Here is a 24,636-nt window from a genome sequence, read left to right on the forward strand (position 1 = left end):
AACTTAAAACCATTTCAAATCCAGCATCAGTTAATGGCTTTGCTCAGACGGGCTGCAGGGTAGGAAATACAGGGGAGCTGTTGGGAAGCACAGCCCTTCACGATGGGAACGCTGAAGTGATCGCAGGGCAGGAAGGTAATGGTCTGTTTGACACCTGAGGAATTATATCTGGAACGGGATACATTTGCCCTGTCTTACGGGTCAGAAGTGAGCTGCCCCACTCACTCCAGCTCTCTTTACCATCAACTGAAAGAAACTGGCGTCTCTACATGGGGATTTCTTCATCCTAAAATAAGTCCCTAAGACAGGATGGACAAATGTCCTGCAGAAGCAGGGCTGCAGAGTCCACTGCAAACCTCTGCGGGAGCAGCTGATGGTGCTGGGACCCAGCAGCTCTGTAGGGGCAGGGGAGGGGACGGTAAGAGGGGCACAGGGCCTAGGAGCTGCAAAGAGGAGAAAGGCATTACCTCGAAGCCAGGGATGTGATGGACAGCCGGCTGTGGAGAAAAAACACATACTTTCCATTTGCACTCCTGGTGCTAACTCAGCTTTATCTGGCAGAGAAACATCAGTCCTCCCATAGTCACACGCTGCCTCCCTCCATGCCCAGCACTGGGCTCCAAAAAGCCTGGGCAGGAGGGCAGGGCTCTCCCTCTGGCAAGGAGGCAGCAGCAGAGCCTCAAATCCACCCGGCTGCTTTCTGCTAGGATCAAACAAGTTCCTTAGAGAGGACCCCCCCTTTCCAAGGTCTTCCCCACCCAGTTCAGTAACTTCTGAGGGGGGTGAGGAGGAAGAAGAGGCTGCATGCAGATGATTCAGTGCCCTGTCCCGACAGCAGAGGCGTCCCCTGACCCCCACCCAGCAGCCCCTCACTGGCGCAGCAAGGCTTGTACCCAGCACATCCACCCCCGGCAGCTGCAGAGCATCGTGCGCAGAGCGCAGCGTCCCTCCAGGAGCAGAGCTGGGAAGCTACATCGGAGAGAGGGAGGAGGGAGCTGCGGGACCCTCGTTCCCAATTAGCACCCCGGGGCTGGGAGGGAGGAACGGGACAGGGAGATTTAGCCTTCCAGTTCATCCACTTTCCCTGGCATAGAGGCACATCTGGGCTGCAGCCAGGCGCCGCGGTCAGTGGAAAAGCCAGAGACAAGAGGCGAGGGGGTGGTGCGTGCAGGGGGACAGGGAGGGTGGGAAAGCACACGAGAGCACACTGGGGCATGGTGAGGAGTCTCTCCCGCCCGGGCTGGCTCCGATGCACAGCCTCCTTCCCCCGTGGCTCGTTACATGAACAGCCAGCACTGAGTGCGGCAGCTTGCTGCAGGAGTAACCGCCCGCTTCGGCTCTCATAAATCCCCTCCGGAAATTAACTCTGAGCAAAGGGCAGCGATCTGGGGCCAAATACACCAGGCTCTTCCAGTGATGCAAAAGTGCCGAGGCTCTGAGCTCAGCACCGCAGCCGACCGGGCTGGCAGGGCGCGAGCGGTGCCTCCCGAACCAGTACCCAGCATCCCAGGCTTCGGTCTGGCACCAATCCTCTCCCCGTTGGCTCTGCTAAACGCTTCCCACCATGCCACTGCGGTGCAGCCAGCACCGAGCATCACGGCTAGGTGTGCTCTGAGCAGCCGTCCTGGTGAAACTGAGGACAGACAGCTGCAGAGCTGCTGAGCCCAGGTGGACATAACTCAGCATCGAGCAAAGGTTGGATCCTGCCCGGTGCTGGACGGCTCCAAGGGAAGAAGCCAGCATTGCAATTAGAGACAGGATCAGGTCTGGATGGGGAGCTCACCTTCTCCCTCTGAATCAGCTCAAAGGCAGCCAGCAGCTCCCCGACGTTTCTGTTCGCCTTGATGACGGGGTGCCAGGAGAGCCGCGGCGAGCGCGCCAGGCTGGGCTTGCAAATGCAGCGCCCCATGAACTCATCCGCACCCTGAAAGGCAACGACAGGCACAGGGAGCTTTCTTCCCACCCCACTTCCCGGTGGAGTCCATCACCCACATCTTAGCCAAGACCCTATCACTCAAAAATCAGGCTCCATGTCTGAACCATTATGGGACCAGTTCAGAAAAAAAGATGGTTTTGATGCCCATATAGACTCAAGCTTTCAAACTCCTCCCTGTAACTACTAGGGCTAGAAATGCACTCTTTCTTATGCATCTTGGCTTAAACAGGAGGTGAAATTCCTACGGTATCACACGATTTCCAGAGCAGGAGCTCTGAGTATAACATTAAGTATCAGCAGCTCTTAAAAAGCCCATTCACTGGTCTGCAGTGGGATCTTCAGTTGCCTTTGCTGCTTCCTGCTGGTGTCTTTTGGAGGAGGGAGGGCAGAAAGGTTCCTGAGAGGTTCCTGAGATATATTCTACGTGCTTTTCACTTATGCACTGCTTTTACACACAGTCTGAAATCCTTTCTGCTCTTGTGATAGGCTACAGCCCAGTTTTTCTAGGAAGGACTCAAGGTTATCTCACCAGCCCCCCTAACACCATCAATACAAGGCTTTGGATCCACTACTTTAGATACCTTGGGCAGCTGAGCAAACAACAGTGTATCATCCCCTACTCGCATGACTGCTTTAAAACCTGTCCCAGGCTTTCTCCACAAGGAAATATGGTTAATTTGGCCACTCTGTAAAACACGATGTAGGTGCAGCTTTGGTGACGGGAGCAGGGCCACCAAGGACATCACTAGCAGAGCTGTTTACTGAATTTTTGTCTTCTGAGTGTCCAGCTCAATGTCTAAGCCACCCAGACATCGGTGGCATGACAGCATTGCACTCCAGAGGGCAGGAGCGATGCCATGCGTTTGTCCCACCTACCCCAGCACGCTCACACCATGAAGGTCCAGCTCATGCCAACACACTTACGTAAGTGTCGTGGTCATATATTTCCACCACGATGTTGGGAGGGGAGTCAGATACGTTCTGGGGGTCCCCAAAGATCTCTATCTCATAGAAGATGAGTGTCTGGTCCCAGGTGGGGTTCAAGGTGTTCTTGATCACCACCGTCTTCTGGCTTTGGTGGAGGAAGGAGACAATGGCATAAGGATCTGCAAGGGACGTTAGACAAGAGGCAAAGGATGAATTAGAGCTACTGGTCTAGGAAGGAGAAAGCAATTCATAGTCATTCAAGGGCCAACTGGCTGTGCAGGGAAGACTGTGAGCAGGCTGAAGGAGCTGTGGGTCTTTTAGAAACAGCAATGACATTCCCATCATGTCCCAGTCAACTCCAACTGAGAAGAGAATGAGGCCAACTTCTCCGACACCAGTTATTCGCAGCTCAGGTACTTCCCAAGCTAGATGCGATGTCTGCATGTTTAGCAACCCTGCAAAGGGGTTGTCTTCCACAAACTTGCCCTGGCTCTCTTGAATCCCCCCATATCCTCCAGTGAGGACTCAAAACTTCATGAAGAACCATCTTCTTGGGGTTTTTTCTCAGCATCCAGCTCCTTCTATCTCTGTCTGAGGCCCCCCAGTTCTTGCGCTAGGAGAGAAGGAGCAGTCCACCCCTGCCCACCTGCACTGACACTTAGGGTTCTGCAGGGTTCTATCGTGCCAACCCTAAAACATCTCCTTTTCAAGCTGAAGAGTCTCAGCCTATGGAGTTATTCCTCATAAAGGGCCAATCCAGACCCCTGCTCATTCCAGCTCCTTTCGGGACAAGACAACCACAACGGTCCACACAACTTTGCTGTCTATCTATGCAAAGACCTTCCTTCTTATCCCACAGCAGCCTCCTTTCCTTAAAAACCTTAGATGAAGGATTTTTTTGCCAAAAAACTTTTAGACATCCAATGAGGCCATGTTAACCAGAGCAACCTTACCCTCTGGCTTGCGATAGCTCCAGCTGGTGGAGACACCGTGACCTCCCCTGGCCACATCTCCCAGCACTCCACTGCTGTAGCATTAGAAATTTCCTTGCTGTCTGACTTGATCTGTCCTGATCCAGGTTACCTTCATGACTCGTCGCCCTTCTGCCAGCAGTGAGGTAGCACAAATGGCTCACCTATTGCCCTAAGGTGTGGGGTTTTCTCCCAAAACATGACTCTACAAGGATGAGTATTTCAATGGTGATAACATGGCCGTCTTCCAGCACAGCAGAGACCACAAACTGTTTCCATGATGCAGTCTCTCCCAGGGAGATGCAGGAGTTAGCAGCACGGCACATGTGGGTGAGCAGTGACTTCAGGTCACCCTTTGCTCCAAAGACCAGACCATGAAGAAGGTGGCTGGGACATTACCGTTTCCTTCTTGGGATCTTTAACATCTCTAGAAGGGGCAGGAGCTGAGGATGCAGCCAGCAACCAACCAGAGTCATCCTCTCAGCCCCTTTGCATGAGCTTTGGTAACCTCCATGTCTTGGGGAGGGTTTTGGGTTCCCAGCACTCCGGGTTATCCCACCTGGCCTCCAGCTGCCACACCAGATGGCTCTGGGTCTCCCTTAGGGCCGCTGCGTCACATCTGCTGGCCCCATGCAGACGTCTCAGGTACTCCAGGGTCTCATCAGACTCCTGTACTTAGGCACTGAGCTGGGACCGAGGTGTCTCACTGCTAACCTGGGACAAAGCCAGAGGTTTCTCACAGCAAGGCAGCAGCAAATAGCGAGGAGGAGCCTCCCTTAACAAGCAAAGCAATTAACACAGGAAGCCTGGGATCAATTAACAACAGAAACATGAAACCTGAGCCCTCTCTAACACCTTCCCTTCCAGACAGCTTCAAAGAGCATGTGGCCCAAACCTGCTGTGGACATCCAGCCGGCGCCGGTGGTGGCACTGGGCACGGGGACGGGACAGGCAGTGGCAGAACCAGGACCAAGGGCTGGGTGAGAGGCTTGAAACATGCCATATATCATCATAAGACCCCATGGAGACTGAACACCCTTCATAACCTGATAGCACCTACTGGTCCTTGTCAGGGATGAGACCTCCATGATTGCTGCATCCCACCTGACCAGTTCCAGGTGGACCTCTGAGCTCTGGTGGCCTGCAAAGCCCAACCTCCACGGTAGCAGGAGGCATCACGGGCCTTTTTGGAAGGACACAGGCCACCTCCTCTGCTGGGCACCCAGCATGACATGCCACCACAAGACACGGATGCACCGGACAGTGTATGGGGGTCCACCAGCGTGCAGCGGGGTACAACCCGGGTCACTCCAAAGCCAGTTCCACGACCTACCAGCAGCTAGAAGTGTGGCAGATCCTACAAATGCAACCTTTAGTGCTCAGCACTGCACAAACCCCCACGGTCCCAGGAGGGGTCCCCCCACCCTGCAAAACAGTGCGCACACCCCAACACCAGCACTGTCAGGAGACTGGGAGCTTATGCTGGGAGCGAAACATGTCCTGCCGACCCTGCAGATGGAGGAGCATCCCCCAGGCACCTGAACGCGGGGCCGGCTGAGCAGGGCAGCCTCCCCCACCCTCTCTCCCCTCTTCCAGGGATGGGGGGGTCAAGGGGGGTGTATTTTCTTTCTTGGCGTCCGGACCGCAGCAGACGTGTTTAATGAGCCGGGGCTGTTTGCGAGGTGGCCGGCTGGAGAGAGCACTATTCACGCTGGGAAGAACCTTTTCCACTTACGCGCTTTTTTCCAGTAAGAGGAAAGCAGAATGCGTTACAATAAACAAAAAAACCATGGATTTGGATTTGCTTTTTGCTCTTTTTTTTTTTTCCCCTCTTCTTCTTTTTAAAGGAGGCCTCTATAAAGCCCCTTTGTTTAGACCCTCGTGTGCACAGAAGGTTTATTTTTATAACTGTGTAAAGCCCCCTTAATGAACTCCTTTATGCTTTGTTAAGGCAGCGGAGATCACAATTCCACATTGTGGCATGTTGTTACTCATGTTGTCCTTGGCCGGGTTTTTCCGAAGGAAGGGACTCCCCTCCCCGCTCCGCCGATCGGGGCCATGAGATCACCTCGGTCCCCACCACTTCGAACAACAAACCCTTTGTGGAGGCGGAGGGGAGACGGGACCTCGGTGGGCGCAGACACTGGGTGATTGTTTGGGTGCTCTACACCTCTCCAGGGCATTTCTTCCCACCCACCCCTCCAAGCCCCTCTACTCAAAATACCAGGGGGAGCAGGAGCCCCCCGGACTGTGGTCCTGCTGCCTGGCATGGTGATGCCCAGCTGTCCCCGCTCGCTGCTCCCTGCTGCGGGTCCCTGCGCTGCACCACTTTTGGGGTCTGTCTCCGTATCCCATCCAAGATCTGTCACCTCCATGCCGACACTGGTGGGCAATCCCATGCCCAGCCCCCCCACAAATCCCCGTGGCAGACAGCCAGTGATAGCCTTGGAGGGATGCTGGATGCCTCCTGCATCAGGCGTCGCTGCAGAGGGGTGTGGGTGCTCCGGGGATAGCTGCCCCAGGACCCGCTCACGTCTTAGATGTGGCCCCCACCACTTAGCAATGAAACAACGGGGGACTTTTTGCATTGCCCCAGCTCCGGCTCTGACTCAGAGGTAGACAGCAACATCCCCACTGTCCTGCTTTCCCACCTCAAAATGACACTCCAAAGCATTAACGGCTGTGAGCAAAGACAGCTTTGGTCACAAGCACCAAAGAGCCGTGGGGCCACCTGGCTGGGATGGCCCAGCCCATGGGGTAGAAGATGTGGGACCCTCCGGCAGCCGGGGGCTGGTCCCTGCTTGGGTCAAACGCAAAGGACCATTCCTGGCACGTCCTCCCGCCTCCGCAGGCACGCTTCAGCCTCTGCTGCAAACAACACGCTCCTAAAACCAAACCACCTACACCCAAGCACCCTTCAGCACCAAATGATAACAGAGCTGCCCAACGGATAAAGTGACATATCTTATTCTGACTTGATTTCCTAACCCAGAAAACATGAGCTCCGCATGAGATGTCCTGACCACATCAGCTCAAGTCTGGCAGTTTCAGAAGTGCCTGAAGCTGTGCTGGGGCCATGTTGAGCAGCAGGACGTGGAAAACTCCTCGCTCAAAGCCCAGGACACCCTTTTCTCCACTTGGGACCACACTTTTTTTCCATGAAGGGGCAGTTTTTACAGTCCATCTGAAGGATGCCCAGTTCAGGCATTGGCTCCATCAAGGAAACCCCCCAGCCTCCCAGCCCCCCTGCAAAGTTTCCAGGATGGAGAGTGGAGGAGCAGCAGCTCAATTTAACGTTTGGTCATGAAAACAAATACGAACCATTTTACACATTTGCCACTGTTAGGTATTTTCCTTTCCAACCGTATTTTCAATCAATTCTTTCATTCCTAATAAAGAGGGTCTCCCTTCCTGAGCCTTGATCCCTTCCCCAAACCATAGGACAAATCCCCTCCACAAACCCCAAACCCAGGAGACCGCTGCCCCCCTGCCCTGCAAGGGTGGGCAAGAGGCTGGCCAGGATCCAACCAGCCGGGAGCAAGCTGGATGCTGAGGGCACATAAAACCAACCAGAAACTTCATGAGGATGCCAGAGAAGAAGGTGCCTGTCTGCTCCAAGGTCTTCATTACACCCTTGCACCCTTTTTAATTTTTCTGAACACACCTCATGGAGATTTCTGCCCCGTGCTCCATCATCTCGACACCAGCCCAGAGCCCTCCGTCCTCCCTGCAATCCCCCAGCTCGCTCGCTGCATGGGGGGGGCGGCTCGAGGCGATGTGCCACGGTAAACATCCCTGCCCTCCGCTCTGTTTTCATTTGTCATGCCCCTGAGCCGTCTGCTACCCAGCCTTGCCACCGGCTTTCAGCGTCACCTCGGGTCGGGGAGAAGGAGCTATTAGCAAAGCAAACAGCTCTGACTCATGGCTGACCTGGGTACCTTGTGGTTTCTGGTTGGTTTCTCACATAAGAGTTCTTGAAACTCTGATTTTTTTGCTGATGGGAAATCAAGCTACCAAGCTGGTTGCCTTGGGAAAGCCTCGTGCCGCTGTCTTTTGTTGTTTGGCTGCTGAACACCCATCATTTCACATCAATAAATACCCCAAAATTTGCTTTACAGACCCCACTACTCCCCAGCATTCATTATAGCACTAATTACAAGCACAAACAAGTGGACGTGAGCGTTTGGGCTTACCTGAAAAGCTGTCCTTATCCATGGCGATCAGATCCCGTGCCTGGTACATGTAGCAGCGCAGGTGGTATCTGTTCCCACCTGTACAGAGGAATGAGAAATAGTTGAGATGAGTTGAGGGATGAGTGCAGGGCACCGGGGCAATAGCTGGGGTTTTAACCAGCCCCAGGCTCGTGTCTGAGGGCAGCTTGGCTTAATCCTTCCCGTGGCTTCCCAGGAGAGCACCAAGCCCTGGCCATGTTGATGTTCCTGGGGGACAAGCCGTGCCCCATCCTTACCCACCCCCCTCTTTCCATCCACCTGCACCCGAGGTTGGTGAGAGGAAGAGGATGGGAAATGTTCGGCTATGGGGTCCCCACAGCAGAGACCCCGTGCCAGGACTCGCTGCGGGGGAACTGCACCCTCGCCTCCGACCCTTGGGGCCTTACAGTCAAATATGCACGAAATGGTGGGTCTGTTGACACCAAAACTGAGGGTGGAGATGGATTTGCCATCGTCACTCTTGTCGTCTGTCACTCCTCCCTGCAAGAGAAAGGGAGGCAAAGTCGGTCATGCCTGGACCCCCTCTGCGGCCGGGGCTCCCTGCAGGATGGGGTCCTCCAGGGTATTATCCACATGGGTGTGCAAGAGGACTTTCGGCTCCCCCATGGAGGGACCCTCAGGGTCTTCTGTTCCCAAGGACCCAGCTCCTGATCCATGCTGTGCTGGGAGGGAACAGACACAACAACAAAAGCAGCCCGAGGGTCACCAATTCACATCCCACCTCCCAGCATCTCACCAGCACAGAAAAGCCTCTCCATAAAGTTCAGCATTCTTGGAGCAGTAGTTAAAGCAATTTCACTAAGTCCCCTTGTGAGCAAAATTAATGGAGTATAAACTTTGTGAAGAGTGATACAGACGGTGTCAAATGCAGCCAAAGGCCCCATTCGCTGCCCGGAGGGCGCCTCGGCCAACCTTGCCCATCACTTTTCCCTCTTCTTGCATTCACCTACGAGAGCTGGCCTTTTATCACCTCCTAATTGCTGCATTCAGCTTGAAATATTTAGTTGCAGGAAAAGGAGCATAAAGGTAACTTCCTGGCGAGTGTAAATCTGATCTTTAAATAATTTTTGATTATCGAATGCTAGGGAAAGACAGGAGGGGTGTTTAAAGAAAAAAGGAAAAGAAAGAAGGAAAAAAGAAAAAAAAGCAGGTCCAGGATGGAGTTTCCAGAGCCCGGAGCCGCCTGGTCCCAAAAACGCATCGGGAGCTTAGGTGGTCTGCAGAGCCCTCCTTGCCTTTCCAGGCAGGAGTCGCAACTACCGTGACACTGCCTGCAGAGGAAGCCCTGGGGTTTGCGCCGTATTTACGCCGGTGAGGTTGCGCCGAGGGTTTGCAAGGCAACCTCCAGCGCTGCCTTGCCTTTCTCGCCCGCCTCCCCACGGGGGCTGAATACCTCCTCAGTTATTTTTATGACCTTTCTGCCCAGCGGACCGCCGGTCCCCCCAGTCCCCCCACCCCAACCTGCGCCCACTGCCAGCCTGGGCTTCCCAAGTAAATGGAGGAGACCAGGAGCCGAGACAGGCAGGGATTGCTCTCTGAACCCCTCAGCAAGGGCTTGGGGACCCCCCGCAGTCTGTCCGTCATGGGGAAGGAGGGCTCCTCACGCCCCAAAATGCCACGGAAAGCATGCCTTGGAGAGAGCAAGCTGGAAAACGCTCAGGACTATGATTTGCCCTTTGGGGTCTCCATGTAGGATGGAGCACCTCCACGATCTTCCTTCGCCCCATCCCCGCGGGGTTCCCAGGAGCCAGGACCTGCAGCAGGAGCCTGTGCATGGTGCACGGTACAACATAGCAGCCATGCGCCTCGGGCGTAGGAGCACCGGGGGACAGAGACACCCTCATTCCGGTGGCATCCCACCGCTCTGCCCTGAGCAGGACTCCTCTGCAGCTGGGCTTTCCCACCAGGACCCCCACACTTGGTGCAGCTGGTTGGTAGTTTGGGCACAAAGCTACAGCACCAGTGATCCCCACCCTGGCCAAACCCCAATGGCACCACGTGCCCGCCCTGGCTGTCATCCCGCTGGTTTAACCCATGGCCCTGCTCTTCCTGCCTGGGAAGCAGAGGTTCAATCACCTCTGGTGCAGAGCCAAAGCTGGGGCGTAAGCGCCGGCAGAAACAGGCAAGATTTTCCAGCCTGGCATGGAAAACGCAAAGCTCTCCGTCGGCCAGAGGTTTCCCTTGGCTGATTTTTGGAGGAGGATGGGAAGAAATGGGGCTTGCAGGGTGGAAGGGCTGCTAGCAGCTCCAGGGCAGAGCCACTGGGCTTTCCATCAGAAACCAGAGATGGCCTCCAGCCTCAGAGCTTGGCTCGGGGCTTCCCAGAAATCGGACTGAGGGCAGAGAGGTGCCCGGGGGCCACACCATGTCCTGTACTCCTTCTCTTTTAATGACTGTCAGTGACGAGCGAGCTGCCAAATGGCAGGTCCCAGAAAAGCTGGGACACACTGTCACAGAGAGGGAAGCCCAGGAAGAAGCTGGTGTGATGGAGGTGATGGCCAAGCCAGCAAGCCCGAGGGAAAGGAAGGCTGCCCGGCTTATATGGGGAGAATGCACAGGTGAAATGCAGGCAAAAAGAGAGGAAACAACAGGAGAGTGCTGCAAGCAGCGGTGTTACCCTGGCTCCGCATTTTGGGTATGGGTGGGAGTGCTAAAAGCCAACTTCTTCACCAACTTCTTGGTCTCAAGCTCTCCGTTAGCCAGCTGGGACCCATCGTGAGAAGCAATAAGCACCAGGCGCTTTGTGGGTGTCCCCTGGGGTAGAGGGGGATGCCAAGTCACAGGCAATGGAGAGGGCAGGGTGGTCATGGCACGGGCAAAGGCCTGGAGCATCCTCCAGGGGATGCTTTGCCCGGGACACTTGAGGGCTCACCCTGAGTCCTGCCCTGAGCCATCTGTGGACTATCCCAAGACGTGTGTGGCTGCAGGAAGGCTCCAAGGACTGCCAAGAAAATGGCACACCAGGAAGGAAAGAGCCACCATCCTTCTGCTTTGGAGAGCCCACGGCTGAGGGCAGCAGGAGAGACCAGCTGAATCAGCGGGAAGCGACGTCTGAGGCAGCTCAACCACCCCAGCGGGCACCCCAAATCCATCAGGCTAATTGCATCCAAGACAGCCAAAACCTGGTGCCACATGGCAGCACCACGAGCCCTTGCAGCAGCATGTGGCCCAGCTTTGGGCAGCAGCCCGGCCCCGATGCTGCTCCCCATGGGACAGGGGATCGGGGAATGTCCCCCCCTCCCCGTTGGCTGGGGTCAGGGGAAGGATGGAGAATATGTGAGCAGTGAAATAGAAGTCTTTGAGCAAAAGTAGGGGTGAGCATGTGCTTGAGGAGAGCAAGCGTGCAAAAGAAATCATGCACGTGCATGCATGCGAGTATGTGTGGGTCTGGGGGCAGTCATGGTGCACCGGGGCCGGGCAAGGGGTGCAAGCCAGGGTGACCTGGGCACACAGCAGCCCCCCGGCTCTTCCCACTGCAGGGAGCTGGGCCGACTGGGAGCAGATGCTCACACCCCACTGGTGGTGCTGAACAGATGCTGAGCTCACCCTGCAACAGTGCTGAGCCCCATGCACCGCCCCAGGGCTGCAGCTGCTCAGCTCCACCGCCGGAGTGGGATTTTTCAGGGAAGCCTTCACCAAGGAACCACCAGCTCCTACAAAACCCTGCTCAGCAGCTGGGCAACCCACTGGGGCTCTGCTTTCCAGCTGCTCTGGGCTCTGGGTCACCCTGATCCCGAGGTGCTGGGGTTCAGCACGTCTTAATGGCAACGATTGCTCAGTTTGGTACGGCTGGAGCGACGCACATCAAACATCCCCAGGAAAAGGGAGGCCCAGAAACCCTGAGCACCATCCACACATTCCTGCATCCAAGACACATTCCTTCTGGTCATGTTTGGTATTATCTTCCTGTTGGAAACCAACCCTTTCGAATAGCTTGGGGAATTAGCACTTGGGGTGTTGGCTTGTTCTGTCTGAGTTTGCACTTTAATCCTCCCTCCGCTTTGGTTTCCCTGCACCGCCGTACGGCTCCTTTGCTGGATGGGCTCCGGGCAACCCATGCCACAACCACAAAATCGCACAAAAGCCTTTCGCGGAGAAGGCAGCAGATAAGAGGAATGGAATGGAGCAGACGGAGCAGACAGGAGGGGCTTCGGGAGGCTCGGGCAGCTGGTGGCGTGCCAGTGGCAGCCCTGGCCCCAGGCCTGGGTAAAATCTGAGCTGGGGGATGCTCCAGGCTCCCTCTCCTGACAGCATCTTTATTCTGCTTCAGTGTGATCAGAGCTGGCAGCAGCGGCTCAAACTCCAGCTGCTGCCCCATCCAGGTGCCCTTCTCAGACTCTGCATCCCTGACACCTCAGGCTTCACAAGCTACCTCCCTCTGCCTGCGTTAAAAAAGCACTGGAAATAGATATAGCGGAAAAATCAGTGCCCACCCTTCCCAGTCCTCAGCACCCACTCGTATTTTCCCATCCTCAGCACCACTTCACCCCACCACCCTGACCCCAGCTCGGCGGCATCACGCCGGGTCCCTCCTTGCGCATGGAGGGGTCGACCCTGTGCAGGTCCGGAGGGTCTGGGGTTGCTGGATGGGAGACGCTATGTAAATTTAGGTATTATTTTGGGATGGAGCATCCTGGAAAAATACGTAAGTCATTCAAGCAAGAGAGGAGAGCTGGAAAGGCATGAAGCTGCAAAACCAGAAAGTATGGCAAGATCATTTATAAAGCAATCCACAGAAAACCAAGCAACCACAGAAAATGCAGCCAGTAACCCCAAAATATGAGGGCATCAAGGCGAGCCAGAGTGACCTACTGCGGAGGGGAATTCGGCGAGCAGAGCCCGAAGGGCGGGCGGGATAGTCCTGCACCGCCGGGCTGCCGGGAGCCAGAGCCAGGGCTGGGGAGGGATTCACCTGCCGCACTCCCATGCTGCTCCCTCCCGAGCTGTCACCCTGCGGGGACAGCATCCCCCAAAATCTCCACGCCTGAAGTAAATACCACTCCTTGTCAGATGGCATCACCCTGCCCGGGCGATGGTTCAACTTCCAGGAGCAGCACAGTCCTACAGCAACAGGACCTGGTGCTTCCCCGGGACCCTGCTGTCACCCAGGACACCGCTGGGGGTTTTCCTTGTGCTTTGCTGAGATTCAAGCCGGGAAAATTTATGTTTCAGGCATTTGCTGGTGTAAGGGAATTGGATGTCTGCATTGGGGTTGTATAGGAGCAGCAGTGACATTTATGGCTGTGTTTGCTGGAAGGTGGAGAGAGAAAAGCAAGGCACGGCATGGCACGGCATGGCAAGGCATGGCAAGGCAAGGCACGGCAAAGCAAGGCATGGCAAGGCAAGGCAAGGCATGGCAAGGCAGAGCACTTATTTTGCCAAAATTGTTTTCAGTTAGAAAATAAGCAAAATAATAAACTAGATTTGTTACATGATAATATAATAAAAGTTACAGACATAACATTTTGGTGTAAAGATAAATGAGAGATTTGGGAGGCTGCTAAGAACTGGGCACTCCAACGCTGACACAGCTAAGAAATGCTTGGAAAATAAATATGCAAAGTAGGTAACATCAGGTCTTTGGGGGTGGAGGGCTGGAAGGGGCAGCCCCTGGCAGCCTGGGGCAGGTGGGGGTTCAGCAGCACGCCAGTGACACCAGGGGGCATTTAAATCAGCCGGGGACCCCCTGCCACCACATCAGCATCACCAGCAGCGACACAAGCAGCGGCTCCCCGGCACGTTGCCAGATTGCCATTTTAATGGGGCTTTTATTCTCCTCCTCCCCTTTGCTTCAGCCTCTGCCCCGCACATGTGGGGAGGGGATTTTCCTTCCCCAGGTCTCCCCCCCATCCCCTGGTACCCCCAGCAGACGGGTCCGTCAGCAGCCAAACTCACAAATCCATTTCATTTGCGGGCTAACAAAGGCAAAACGAGGGCACAGCTGAGTCCCTTGGAAAACTGCACGACCCAGCGGAGACCCAAGGCAGCCCCATCGGATACCCCCCCCCCTCGCCCCCAGAGGCAGGGAAGGGCACGAGGGGTTCCTGCACAGCCCCATGGGCATGCACACACGCACACACGTGTGCACAGACACACACCCTCTGTATAGGGTTTTTCAGCTAAATCCTCCTCAATTGCCTCTGCTGAGATGCAGAGGGATGAAGGATCTGGCCAAAAACCATATCAACAGGCCCCAGGGTGAAGGGGGACCCCCCCAGATGGGGCCAGCGTGAGCTCAGGGCTGATGCATGCAAACACCATGGAGCCGCTTGTGTCCCAAAGGGGCTGCTGGGTTCAAATGCTGGACAGAAGGAAGGACAGAGCAGAGAAGGAGGGGAAAAAAAGCCTAATGGGGGGAAAAAAATAAAAAGCCCTATAATAGGGGCTTTGTGCTGCTGTGGTTGGTTCTCATTTAGTTATTGGAGAAGCCAAAGGATTATGAAATCCAGTGTATGAAGAAAGCCAGAATATTAGCTAAACAAACAGCGGCGGGCGCAGGCAGCAAGATAATGAGCTTTGCTCTGGGTCCGCTCCCTGGGATGGGACGGAGGGTGGGAGCAGACCCGACCGGGCTGCAGGCAGCAGTCCTGGGGGGAAGGTGGGTACCTACCAGGGCCCCCTCCAAGGCGAAGACGGCGGCGGCCCCGGTGCGCTCCAGGGGCTCCATCCTGCGCCTCCAGCGGCGGCGGCGGAAGGTGTCGGTCCGGCGATACTTCAGGTGGAAGCGCCAGCCGAAGAGCGAGGCGTACTCCCAGCCCTCCCCGTCCAGCTCCTCCTGCTTGTGCTGCCGGGCAGGGACATGCTGGGGCTCAGGGGGGCTCAGTGCCACCACCCCACAGCCCCTCTGCAGGTGACAATGGCGGAACCCTGGGACAGCCAAGGGGCGAAGCCACTTTGGGGTTCTCCAGGGCCAAGGTTGTGCCCACCCAAACCTGGGGCCAGCTTCTTTGAGCTGTTGCCTGCTACAGCTGTCCCACCTCGTGTCCTCCCCGTATGTCTCCGGCTTAGCCGGGGATTCAGCCCTTCATCCAGCCCTTGGGGTGAACCCCACTTGGAGAAGGGTCTCGCTGGGCTGGGGGCTGCCTCTGCTGAGCAAGGAGGGGACCACATCCTGCCCAGGCCTGGGTAGCACCAGCATCTCCATCTTCTCAGCCTGCCCTCCACTTTGCCACCACCTCTGATCCCTCCCAGGGCCCCCACGGCTCTGCCACCATGGGACATCCCATCCAGAGCATCAGTCACAAGCCCATGAAGGCTTTTTTCTCCCCAGAGTTGTGTCATCTCCCTGTGACACTTGCATCCCTTTGGCAAATGGGGTGGCAGGGGTTCCCCATGCTTTCCATCCACAATTATCTAGAAAAAGTGCTGGAAAGGGAGGAAAGTGTCTTGGAGAACTTGCTGGGGGAAGGATGAGCGGCGGAGCTGTGGTGGCATTTGCAGTCCAATTGCACCACCTAGAGGGAAGCAGGACTGGGACAGGGGACAGACTGGGGACTTCTGCCAGCCCCGGTCCCCAGAGCTGCTTCGTGGCACTGGTGGAGGTCCCCATCCCACCCCGCAGCCCAACCAAGCACCCCTGCAGTGGTCGTCTCCACCTCTGGGAGATGTTGACCCCCATGGTGGAAACCACAGAGGTTGCTGCTGCTCCAGCACAGAGACCAGGGCCACCAGGCTCCAAAGCACAGCAGGTCTCTGCAAAAGACCAAGCACCTCCAGCTCCACATGGAGAGACAGGGACACAGCGCCAACCCGCTCTCACCCTCTTCTCCCCGGCCCTTGTCCTACCTTCCTCATGGCCTCCATCTGCATGAGGTCCCTCCGGCGGAGCCGCACCCAGCGCCGTCGCCGGTTGGTGTGGTACATCTTCTCGGCCGGCACCCAGGCCTTGGGCTTGCGGTCCGGTGGGATGGTGATGCCGTACTCCCAGCCTTGGAGAGAAGGGAACACCTGGGTGAAGGCGGGAGAAGAGCCCCCCAACTTGCTTCCCACCAGGGACCTCTCTTCACATATATCCAGACTGGAACAGTTTTCATAGCAAAGGTTTGTCCAGATACAACGTGCTTGCTTTCCCAGTTTGCTCGTCCACACAGATAACGACCTACTCATGCGGCTATCCAATGGAGGTGTCCCTCTGGGGATGCCCAGATGATGGATTCATCGTGTCCCACCAGCCCTTGGCTCAAAGTCACAGCCTGGGGACTCTCCTCTCTGTCCTTCCTTCCTCAGGCAACCCCAGCCCTTGTGACCATCTCGGATGCTCTCTGGCCTGATGCTTTCCATTCCTCTTTCACCAGAAGCCAGGTAAGATCTTCCAGAAGAACAGCCTGGACCATCCTCAGCAGCGAGGACAGCGCTGCCTTTGCGGTTGCCCACCCCACAGCCCCAGCCTCAGCCAGAGCAAGAGGGAGAAGGCACCCTCATGGCCCGATCCCCTTCTTCAGAAGCCAGTGGGGCAGCTCACACAGCCATGAAGGGGATGTTATCCTCCCTAGTGCTGGATGGGACCGTGGAAGGAAACACCACGATGGGCAGAGTAAGGGGATGAAAATGGCATGGATGCCCAAAACTGCTTTCTAATACCTTTCTCATCCACGGCTCTGTTGAGGTCAGTGTCCCACTCCACGTCTTCCCATTTCCAGCCCGGAGGACACTCAATCTCATCCTTAGGCAGGACCTTCTCCCCATTCTGTGGGATACAGGGGTGTTTTCAACCAAACAGTGCCCAGCAGATGCCTAAATCTCCCCTGGGGTGGCAGCTGAGCCCCTGGCTGCCTGCTTCGTCCTTACCACGTCGGTGTAGGCATCAGTCATGTGGATCCACTGGCCTCCAGGCAGGCGGACCTGGTTCTCGAACACCTCCTCCACGAAGCTCAGGTGCCCGGCATCCACATCATGCAGCAACCTGCACCCCAGGGAGATGCATGGCGTCAGGGACTCCCCCTCCTGCCCTCCCAGCCCTGCACGGGCAGCAGCACCGCCTCGTGTCGTCCCTCTTCTCGCAGCCGCCCCTCAGTGCCCTGCTGGGATCCCACCGCCAAAGCTTCTCAGTGTGGGGCATGCACAGGCACCCCGGTGAGATGGGTGCTGGGGTCATCATGTCCATGACTGCCTGTGCAGCACCCACTACCCCGGGGACATCACCCAGCACAGAGACGATGCATTTTGCATTAAAGCCGTCGCCTACCAAGGACAGGGCATGCAGATGAGGAACCCCCATGGCACCCCAGACCTCCATCCAGCTTTCCGGGTGACCTTGCCACCAGCTTAGCATCTCCTCAGGTTTCTGGGGTGCCTGCGACAGCCCACTCAGGCTCTGCTCTTTGCAGAAAACCATCACTCACGTCTTCTCCGGGCAGATGAACCAGTCCCCGGCCCAGGTCCAGCCCGTGGAGGGGCGGAAGCTGTCCTTGGGCAGCTTGATCTTGCCAGTGACATCTGAGTATTTGGGGTAGGTCAGGCCAGTTGTGCCCCAGTTCCCCACCAGTGCCAGCTTGGTCTGGTTCTCGTACTGGAGGAGCAAAAGCAGAGAGGTTTTTGCGTTGGAGGCACAAAATCTCATGAATAACCCTTTTGAAATCCCATCAATAATCCCTTCCTTCCTGGAGAGCCCCCTCCTGAGGACAGACCTCCTGGGAAGAGCCTAAGCCCCCTCACCAGCCCCCCGTCGCCATGGGCACCCCCAGATTTCCCCTCCAGCAGGTAGAAGGAGATGTGAAGCCATGATGCAGCTGTACGGCTCAATACCAACCTTCTCCCCAGCCTTTCAGGCTGGATGCTGGTGGAAATCGCTCTTTCTTCCCACAGTTGGTAGGGGCTGATGTGACCCCCCACCTGGCAGTGCCCTCACCCGTGGTCCAGCCCACCCCCTCCCCTCCATGTGGAGCTGCTGCCCACACCGGAGAGAAAAAAAAAACCTCTGTGTGAGATGCTCACGGTTTCAGCAAAGACGGAGAGCTTCCCCTCGGCATACTGGTTAAACTCCTTCTCATCAACCGACAGCCCGAACCAGAGCTGGACCCGGATCTGGGCTGGGATCCTCGGACCCATCGCCTCCTCCTGGGGGTACTGCCAAAGGCAGAGCCCCGTTAATATCCCCGGGGAAGATATTAACGGGGGATGCTCGGGATGCAAGGCTGGGGTGGTGGGTATGAAGCCCCCATAGCCCCAGCCAGGGAGGCAGGGGGGTAGGTGGGACACAGAGCATTCCTGGGAATTGGGAGAACATCAACAGCATGCAGAGTGCTTTGGGGATGACCTTGAGGAGCTTCAAAGCCCCAGTGGTCAGGGCTTCTGCATCTTGGTGAGACACCCTTTAGGGCTAGGACACCAAACCCAGCCAACATACTTCAGCAAAAATAGAAAGAATAAACAGGGAGATGTCTCACTGCCCTTTTTTCTCTCTCGGTTACTTTTTTTCCCCTTCAAGTGATGCTAGTTTTCCATCCAGAGTTAAAGTACCGAAAAAAACCAATATATTTTTGTTCATCTTTTGCTGCCAGCTGGGCTTGGGGTTTTGGGGTTTATTCAGTTTATTTTATTTCAGTTTTTATTTTTTCAGAGCTTGTTCAGCACTGATTGTCTGCTCCCAAGCTGGCACGCAGCAAAAGGCCAAAGAAATATCATTTGAGATGTGAGAAGCTCTGTAACTGCCTGGCAGAGGAGGCCGCAGCTTAAGTTTCCTGGAGTGGCAGAGGGTCAGGAATTTTGAAAAACGTAAAACAACATTAAAAATTTAAAAAATAAAATCTATTTTTAAAAAAAGCACCATCTGAGCCAAAGTGCACCCATCTTCACTGCCCTGGAACTTGCTGTAAGTATGAAGATATTCACGGGGATCTGCTGCGGATCCATGCAAAGAGGAGCTGAACTCCACCAGAAGCACGGCCAGGCTCTCACCATGCAGGAACCAGCTTCAACAGGGTTGAAACTGGAGCTGAGGGTCCCCGAAGCCCCAGGCACTCGTGGGTTGACGCAGCCTGTTGTGTTGGGATTTCAGATTTCCCTGTACAATTTTCTCTCTCTTTTTTTGAGGGGCAAATGTTTTAAAAATGAATATCACGCAGGCACATACATCAACAGCCAAGGTACCTTCAGGAAGATGGTCTGCAGCTTCCCGCAGTTCTTGCCGCAGCAGTTGGAGATGTTTCTGGAGAAGAGGACCTCGTGGGCTGGCACGCGGGCGTACGCTACGCGCTTGTCTCCCTGCAGCATCCAGATCACTATGTCGGGCAGGCTGTTTTGGGGCTGGAAAACACAAAAGCCGTAGTGTCCATCCAGGGGGCTCTGAACTAGCACATCAGCTGTGGAGGGATGCAGGAGGCTGGAGAGAAGCCATGCACCGAGTCCCGCTGCCAACCCAAGCCCATGGAGTGAGACCAGTCAACCCAATCCCCATCTCAGCAGCTCCGGATCCCATCTGGATCTGGCCAGGGCAGGGCAGCCCCATGTTTCTCCAAGCCCTGCCCTCCGCAGCCAGCCCAGGTCGCTGCAGCAGCTTTGGTTGAGGGTTTACTGGCCGTGCTGTAAAGCCCTGCCATGAACAGGGTTAAACCTCAACAGCCGGCTGCCAAACCTGGTGCCTTCCTAACCCACTTCGCATCACTGCGGTGGGATGCAGGTGCCACCCTTGCCTGGGGGGCCAGGACTCTGCCTGCAAGAGCAGCATCCTCTCTGCATCCCATCGCACCGTCAGGCGATTGCTCACAGCCATCACACCGAAACAGCACTGTGACGGCAAGCTTGGGAAGGACGAGACCCCTCCAGGGTGAAAAGCAGCATCGCAGCAGCATTACCTCCTCTGCCATGGCCTTCAGCCTGGAGAGCCAGTCCTCTGCCTGCTCCAGGGCCGCCGACAGGCTCGAGTCTTCGTGCTTGAGCTTCAGGGCTGCCTTCACTATCTGCTCCATGTTGGTGCTGCGAAACCGGTACATGTTCTGGTCCAGGTGGGTGCTGGCCGGCTTCCCCAGGACATCGGGCAGGGTCAGGCTGCGGGGACAGGCAGAGAAGTGACGTTAGCAGCTCACTCACCCTCTCATGGAGTTTTGCTGTCTTTTTTTAATTTCTTTTCCTCCTTTTCAGCAAGTTTCCAAAGAATTAACAAGACACCAAAGATACATTTGGGGAACACAGCAATGCCAAGAGCAAAGGAGCTTCAAACCACACTTGCAACCCCCACGCATCACCCACAGCAGCCAGGACGGAGCCCTGGCTGAGACATGCACACCACGCACACACATTTTAATATAAATTGATTCAAGCTGCTGGATAAACGTTTCAGGAGTCCGGGAGGATCTTCACTCTGCTGAGCCATTTAGAGGATTTCCTGTAAAATGCAGTGATTTACGGTGCTGCCATTATTAATGTTCTTCTTGCTCCCAGCTCCTGACCCACAGCCCCTCACCAGCCGCAGCATTCCCACCGTGGGCTGGGATTGGGCCCCAATAAGCCCCATTTTAATTGCACGATAAATAAGAAGGACAACATCTCTTGCCCAGCTATGCTCATCAAGATGTGCCACGGGCAGATGCACGCGATGGTACCTGCCTGAGACGGTGCCCAGTTGTCTCAGGTTAATAACATGGCTTCCTTTAACAAGAGGCTCAGGGAGAAATTTAGGGGTAAATTTAGTTCTTTCATTTCTCTTAAAGAGAATTGGTTTTGCTGATTTTTCCAAAGGGAGACGGAGCACTGCGGGTGTTGCTAATTAGCCCAATCATTCAGTAGCATCCTGCGCAAGGAGCTAAATTAAAAGACCGTGTTGGGTTTGCAGCCCCCAGCCCTCCATGGTTAGACCGATGGCACTCCGTGAACTCAGTTTTGTGTGTCCACGCTTCGTTTGTGTATTACGAGGGAGCTGCTAATGAGCTGACCTCCCACTCATTTTCCATGGCTTGCTTTGTCACTGGTGCACGGGAAGGACACTGCCCACCTACCAAGCAAACACCACTTTGTGGCAGAAACTAGGATGTACTTCAATATCCTTGCAGGAACAGGAAAAAAAAGGAAGGGGAAGAAAAAAACCTAAATATACTCACTGCAGTTGAATTTAATTTCAGAACGATACACTATAAAACTACGCAAAAAGGAGGAAATCTGTTAAAGAGCTGTGAAAAGGAGCAGCAGAAAGGGTTAAATCCTATAGGCAGCATGGGAATGGTTTGAAGACACCTTGCTCCTGGAGGTATGTGCTGCATGTCAGAGACCTGTAACAACCGTAATGGTTAAATGACACTAAATTGTGCTCAAATGGGAAAATAGAAAAGACCACAGACTCCACCAAATGAAATGTAAAAATACATGAAGTAGTTAAAACAAAAAAAAAAAGGCAAAAAGATGGAGGCACCCCCATTAAAAGCCTAAAACCTAAAGAACTGTCCCTGTTCAGGTGGACGGACGACAGGAGGAACGTGTGCTGGTCAGCCAGAGCTGGAAGCAGGACTTTTCATAGCCAAAAAGCTGGGAGCCGGGAGGACGTGAGGGAGGACCCCCTCGTCGGGGTCCGTCCTGCCTTGGCAGCCAGGAGGAGAGGGCTGGGAGGGAACCAAATCCTTTGCAATTCAGGTAGCAAAGGGCTGGATGGTTGGGTGGGATCTGTAGCTTTGTGCTTAGTATTGCTTAATGTTAATATGACTAGAGGACTGGAAGAAGCAACGTGGCAGCAACCTCAAAGAGAGCTGGGAGGATCTGGGGGAACCTGAGATCAGCAAGTCTGACTCTTGTGTCTGACAAACGAGCAGAAACCGCAGATAAGAAGAGAAGAGCAGGGAGGTGGACAACCTGGACCCATGAGATCCCCTGCGGAGGGATGCTGGGGTACTGGTACAGCCTGCCTGGGCTCCCCGGCACCCCACAGCACCGTCCTGCCCCAAGGGCTCTGCCACCCTGGACCAAGAGGATGGTCATCTCCTGGGCAAAGAGCTGGTTATATGGCAGGTGATGGGAGCGTTGAGTTCATCCGCAGTGATGGGTCCCGCGCTGGCTGTCACCACTCCGGGCATGAATTATGAGGAAGGAGCAAAAGGGCTGAACTGAGAACATCACTGTGCCAGCAGATAAATGTGTGGTGCATCCTCGTGTGAACGTTGTGCTTCCAGCTGGGGAAAGACGCAACAGAATTGGACAAAGTACGAGGAAGACCAAAAGGACGATCAAAACCATGGACCCTCTTCTGCAGCAGGGGCTCTCTGGCCACCCCCTGCGTACTTTGCCATGCTCCCAGCTCCGGCAGGGAATGGCAGAGGAGTCAATTCACAGGCAGCTCTCTTCCGAGCTCCAGCATGGAGCAATCCTCGCGCCATGGGATACAGGGCCAGGAGCAGAGGGACAAAACCCACCCTTCAGGTCAGCACTGCTGCCCATCGGCACGAAGGAGCCGCAGGAGCCGCTTGAATCCCGCTGCAATTCAACATTTTGCGTACTTGGTTTTGCCACAACTCATCTTTCCCTAACATTGTCCGTCTGTGTGCTACTTCCAATTCTTTTCTTTTCCAGAAAGCAGCCATCTTCCATCTCTTCACGCAAAGGTCTGGCAAACAGACGTGGACAAGGCGATGCCAGCAGCACGTCGCTGTTTTCCTACTGGGAACAGGAGGTGGGGGGACACCCTCCCGCTGGGACCCTTTCACCGGAGAGGTCCGGACCTGGAGGAGGATGGGGAAGCACTGGAGTGCGGCAGGAGGTTGTCCCATCCCTCCGAAATCCCAATGGAAAGGAGCTCTATCCTGGCTTAGTGCAGAGACCAGGCTTTGGCAGCATCATGGGGGGAGCCATGGACAGGTCCAGCTGCATGGCTCAGCTCATCCTCCGAGGGCAAAGTGCATGGAGAGGTGTGAAACCCCCCAAAAAGCCATCCGGGCTGTTCCAGCTGCCCCGACCATGGGTACCACCCTTGCAAGCCAGCCCCGTCCCCATGCCAAGCCCTCGCAGAGATGGAGGAGCCGCATCCCGCAGGAGCCGAGCACAGAGTGGGGCCAGGAGCCAGCAGGAACCACGGGCTTGGCTCATCCCATGGCCACAATTTTCCCCTCCCGGTTAACTGAATTTGTTTTGGAGGGCACAGCATCTCTGGAAAACCCAAAGCTGTGGCTCATCCCTCAGGTCCCATCCCGCGTGTCCAGGAGCAGGTGGGTATCGACAGCCCGTCGGATGGCTCTGACCTTTCCAGCGGAGCCAGCGTGCATGGGGGGCAAAACACATCTCCTTTATGAGGCTCTAAAGCAAATAAACAGGGAGGTTGTAAGTTCGTGTGTATGTGTTCTTAAGCGTGTCCTCCAGGAGGTCTGCAGAGCAGGGTCAGCTTGTTCAAGGTCTCCTTGCCCGAAGGAAGGAGGTGTCTGGTCCCACACGGGTGTCACAGGAGGGTCCAGAAAGGCTGCACCCCCCTGCCCACTGCACCCCAACGCCTCCGCGATCTTTCCTTGGGCCTTTCAAAGAGCAGGGGGGACAGAAAGGGAGACCTAGGGCTTGGCAGCAAGCTCTGCACCATCTCCCCAACCTTAGGTGACTGGCACAAGCCCAGGTGGACAGTGCACATGGTCCTGCAGGCCGGTGGCTACTGTGGAAGGGGTGGGAGACAACTGGTCCCAGCAGGTTTGGTGGCCTCAGGGACAGCCAAGAAGGCCAAATTCTCCCTTTCTGCTGAGGTAAAACACCAAGAGCCACCACATGAGCTCAGTGGCCACAGAGGTCCACCCATCACAGCCACCCATTGCCACCAGTGGGGTGTCCCAGCCCAGTGAAGGGCCGTCTCCACAACTCGGCTGCTCTCTGCCTACCTTCCGAGGCAAGAAAGCTCCAAGAGGCACGGCAGCTCTCTTAATCCCCCTTCGCAAGGGCTTGCCAGGGCTAAAATCACATCAACAATCCTACTATCGCCCTTCCCCAAATTGATGGCATGGAGCTGCTGCAGAAAAGTTGTGTGGCCAGGCGTGGGCATGGGATGGGACTTGGAGATCACCTTCATGGACGTACCTGAAGGGGAACCATGGTCCAAAGACCCTGGTGAGGTCAGTCCCTGAAACACCTTCCTGAGGGTTGAGCTGTCCTTGGGATAAAACGCCGTGGTCATACCGCAGTACTGCTCCCTGGAGAGGCTCCTTGTCCCCACAAAGCTCAATCCGGCCCAAAAAAACAGGCTCCATGGAGGGAAAGCCCGTGCCACCCTGCCAGCCTCCCTTGAACAAGTGTTCAAGTGCTTAGAAAGGCAAAGCAGCAGCAGATACCGGTGGTGCTGCCCACAGGGACGGTGGGATGGCTGTGCCATCCAGCCCTGCAACACCCCCATCTCCCGGCCCAGCCGTCGGACACACAACACCCACGCACAGCCGAACAACCCCTTTGGGTGCTCTGCACGGGTGCCTCCTACGCAGCGCACACAAGACTCAACTGGGAAGCCACATCGGTGTCTCCTCACTCCACAAGCCCCACTGTCCCTCTGGCTGGGCTGGCCTGGCTCCGGCTCCTGCCCCGACACAATGCCGCTCATTCAGGTGAGCCACGCTGCAGCCCTTGCATGAAGGCTGGAAATTTATGACTTGCCTTAAATGTCACCTTTTCAACTCTGTGCCTTGGC

General features: G+C 55.6%; 1 protein-coding gene across 3 annotated transcripts in view; it reads right to left on the reverse strand.

Moving 5' to 3' along the window:
• DYSF (dysferlin) overlaps positions 1–24,636 on the reverse strand; it is a 106,454-nt gene that overhangs the window by 61,380 nt on the left and 20,438 nt on the right. For all 3 annotated transcript variants that reach the window (XM_082315929.1, XM_082315930.1, XM_082315928.1), the window contains exons 22-34: positions 19,859–20,051; positions 19,155–19,310; positions 18,000–18,131; positions 17,408–17,574; positions 16,854–16,968; positions 16,647–16,752; positions 15,852–15,994; positions 14,677–14,850; positions 8,453–8,546; positions 8,028–8,105; positions 2,861–3,042; positions 1,784–1,924; positions 468–497 (exon numbers count right to left, since the gene is read on the reverse strand). In XM_082315929.1, coding sequence (XP_082172055.1) covers positions 468–497; positions 1,784–1,924; positions 2,861–3,042; positions 8,028–8,105; positions 8,453–8,546; positions 14,677–14,850; positions 15,852–15,994; positions 16,647–16,752; positions 16,854–16,968; positions 17,408–17,574; positions 18,000–18,131; positions 19,155–19,310; positions 19,859–20,051 — 1,711 coding nt within the window. The remainder of the gene's footprint in view (positions 1–467; positions 498–1,783; positions 1,925–2,860; positions 3,043–8,027; positions 8,106–8,452; positions 8,547–14,676; positions 14,851–15,851; positions 15,995–16,646; positions 16,753–16,853; positions 16,969–17,407; positions 17,575–17,999; positions 18,132–19,154; positions 19,311–19,858; positions 20,052–24,636) is intronic.

This window comes from Platalea leucorodia, assembly GCF_965183815.1.
Source record: "Platalea leucorodia genome assembly, chromosome: 6".
NCBI classification, from domain to species: domain Eukaryota; kingdom Metazoa; phylum Chordata; class Aves; order Pelecaniformes; family Threskiornithidae; genus Platalea; species Platalea leucorodia.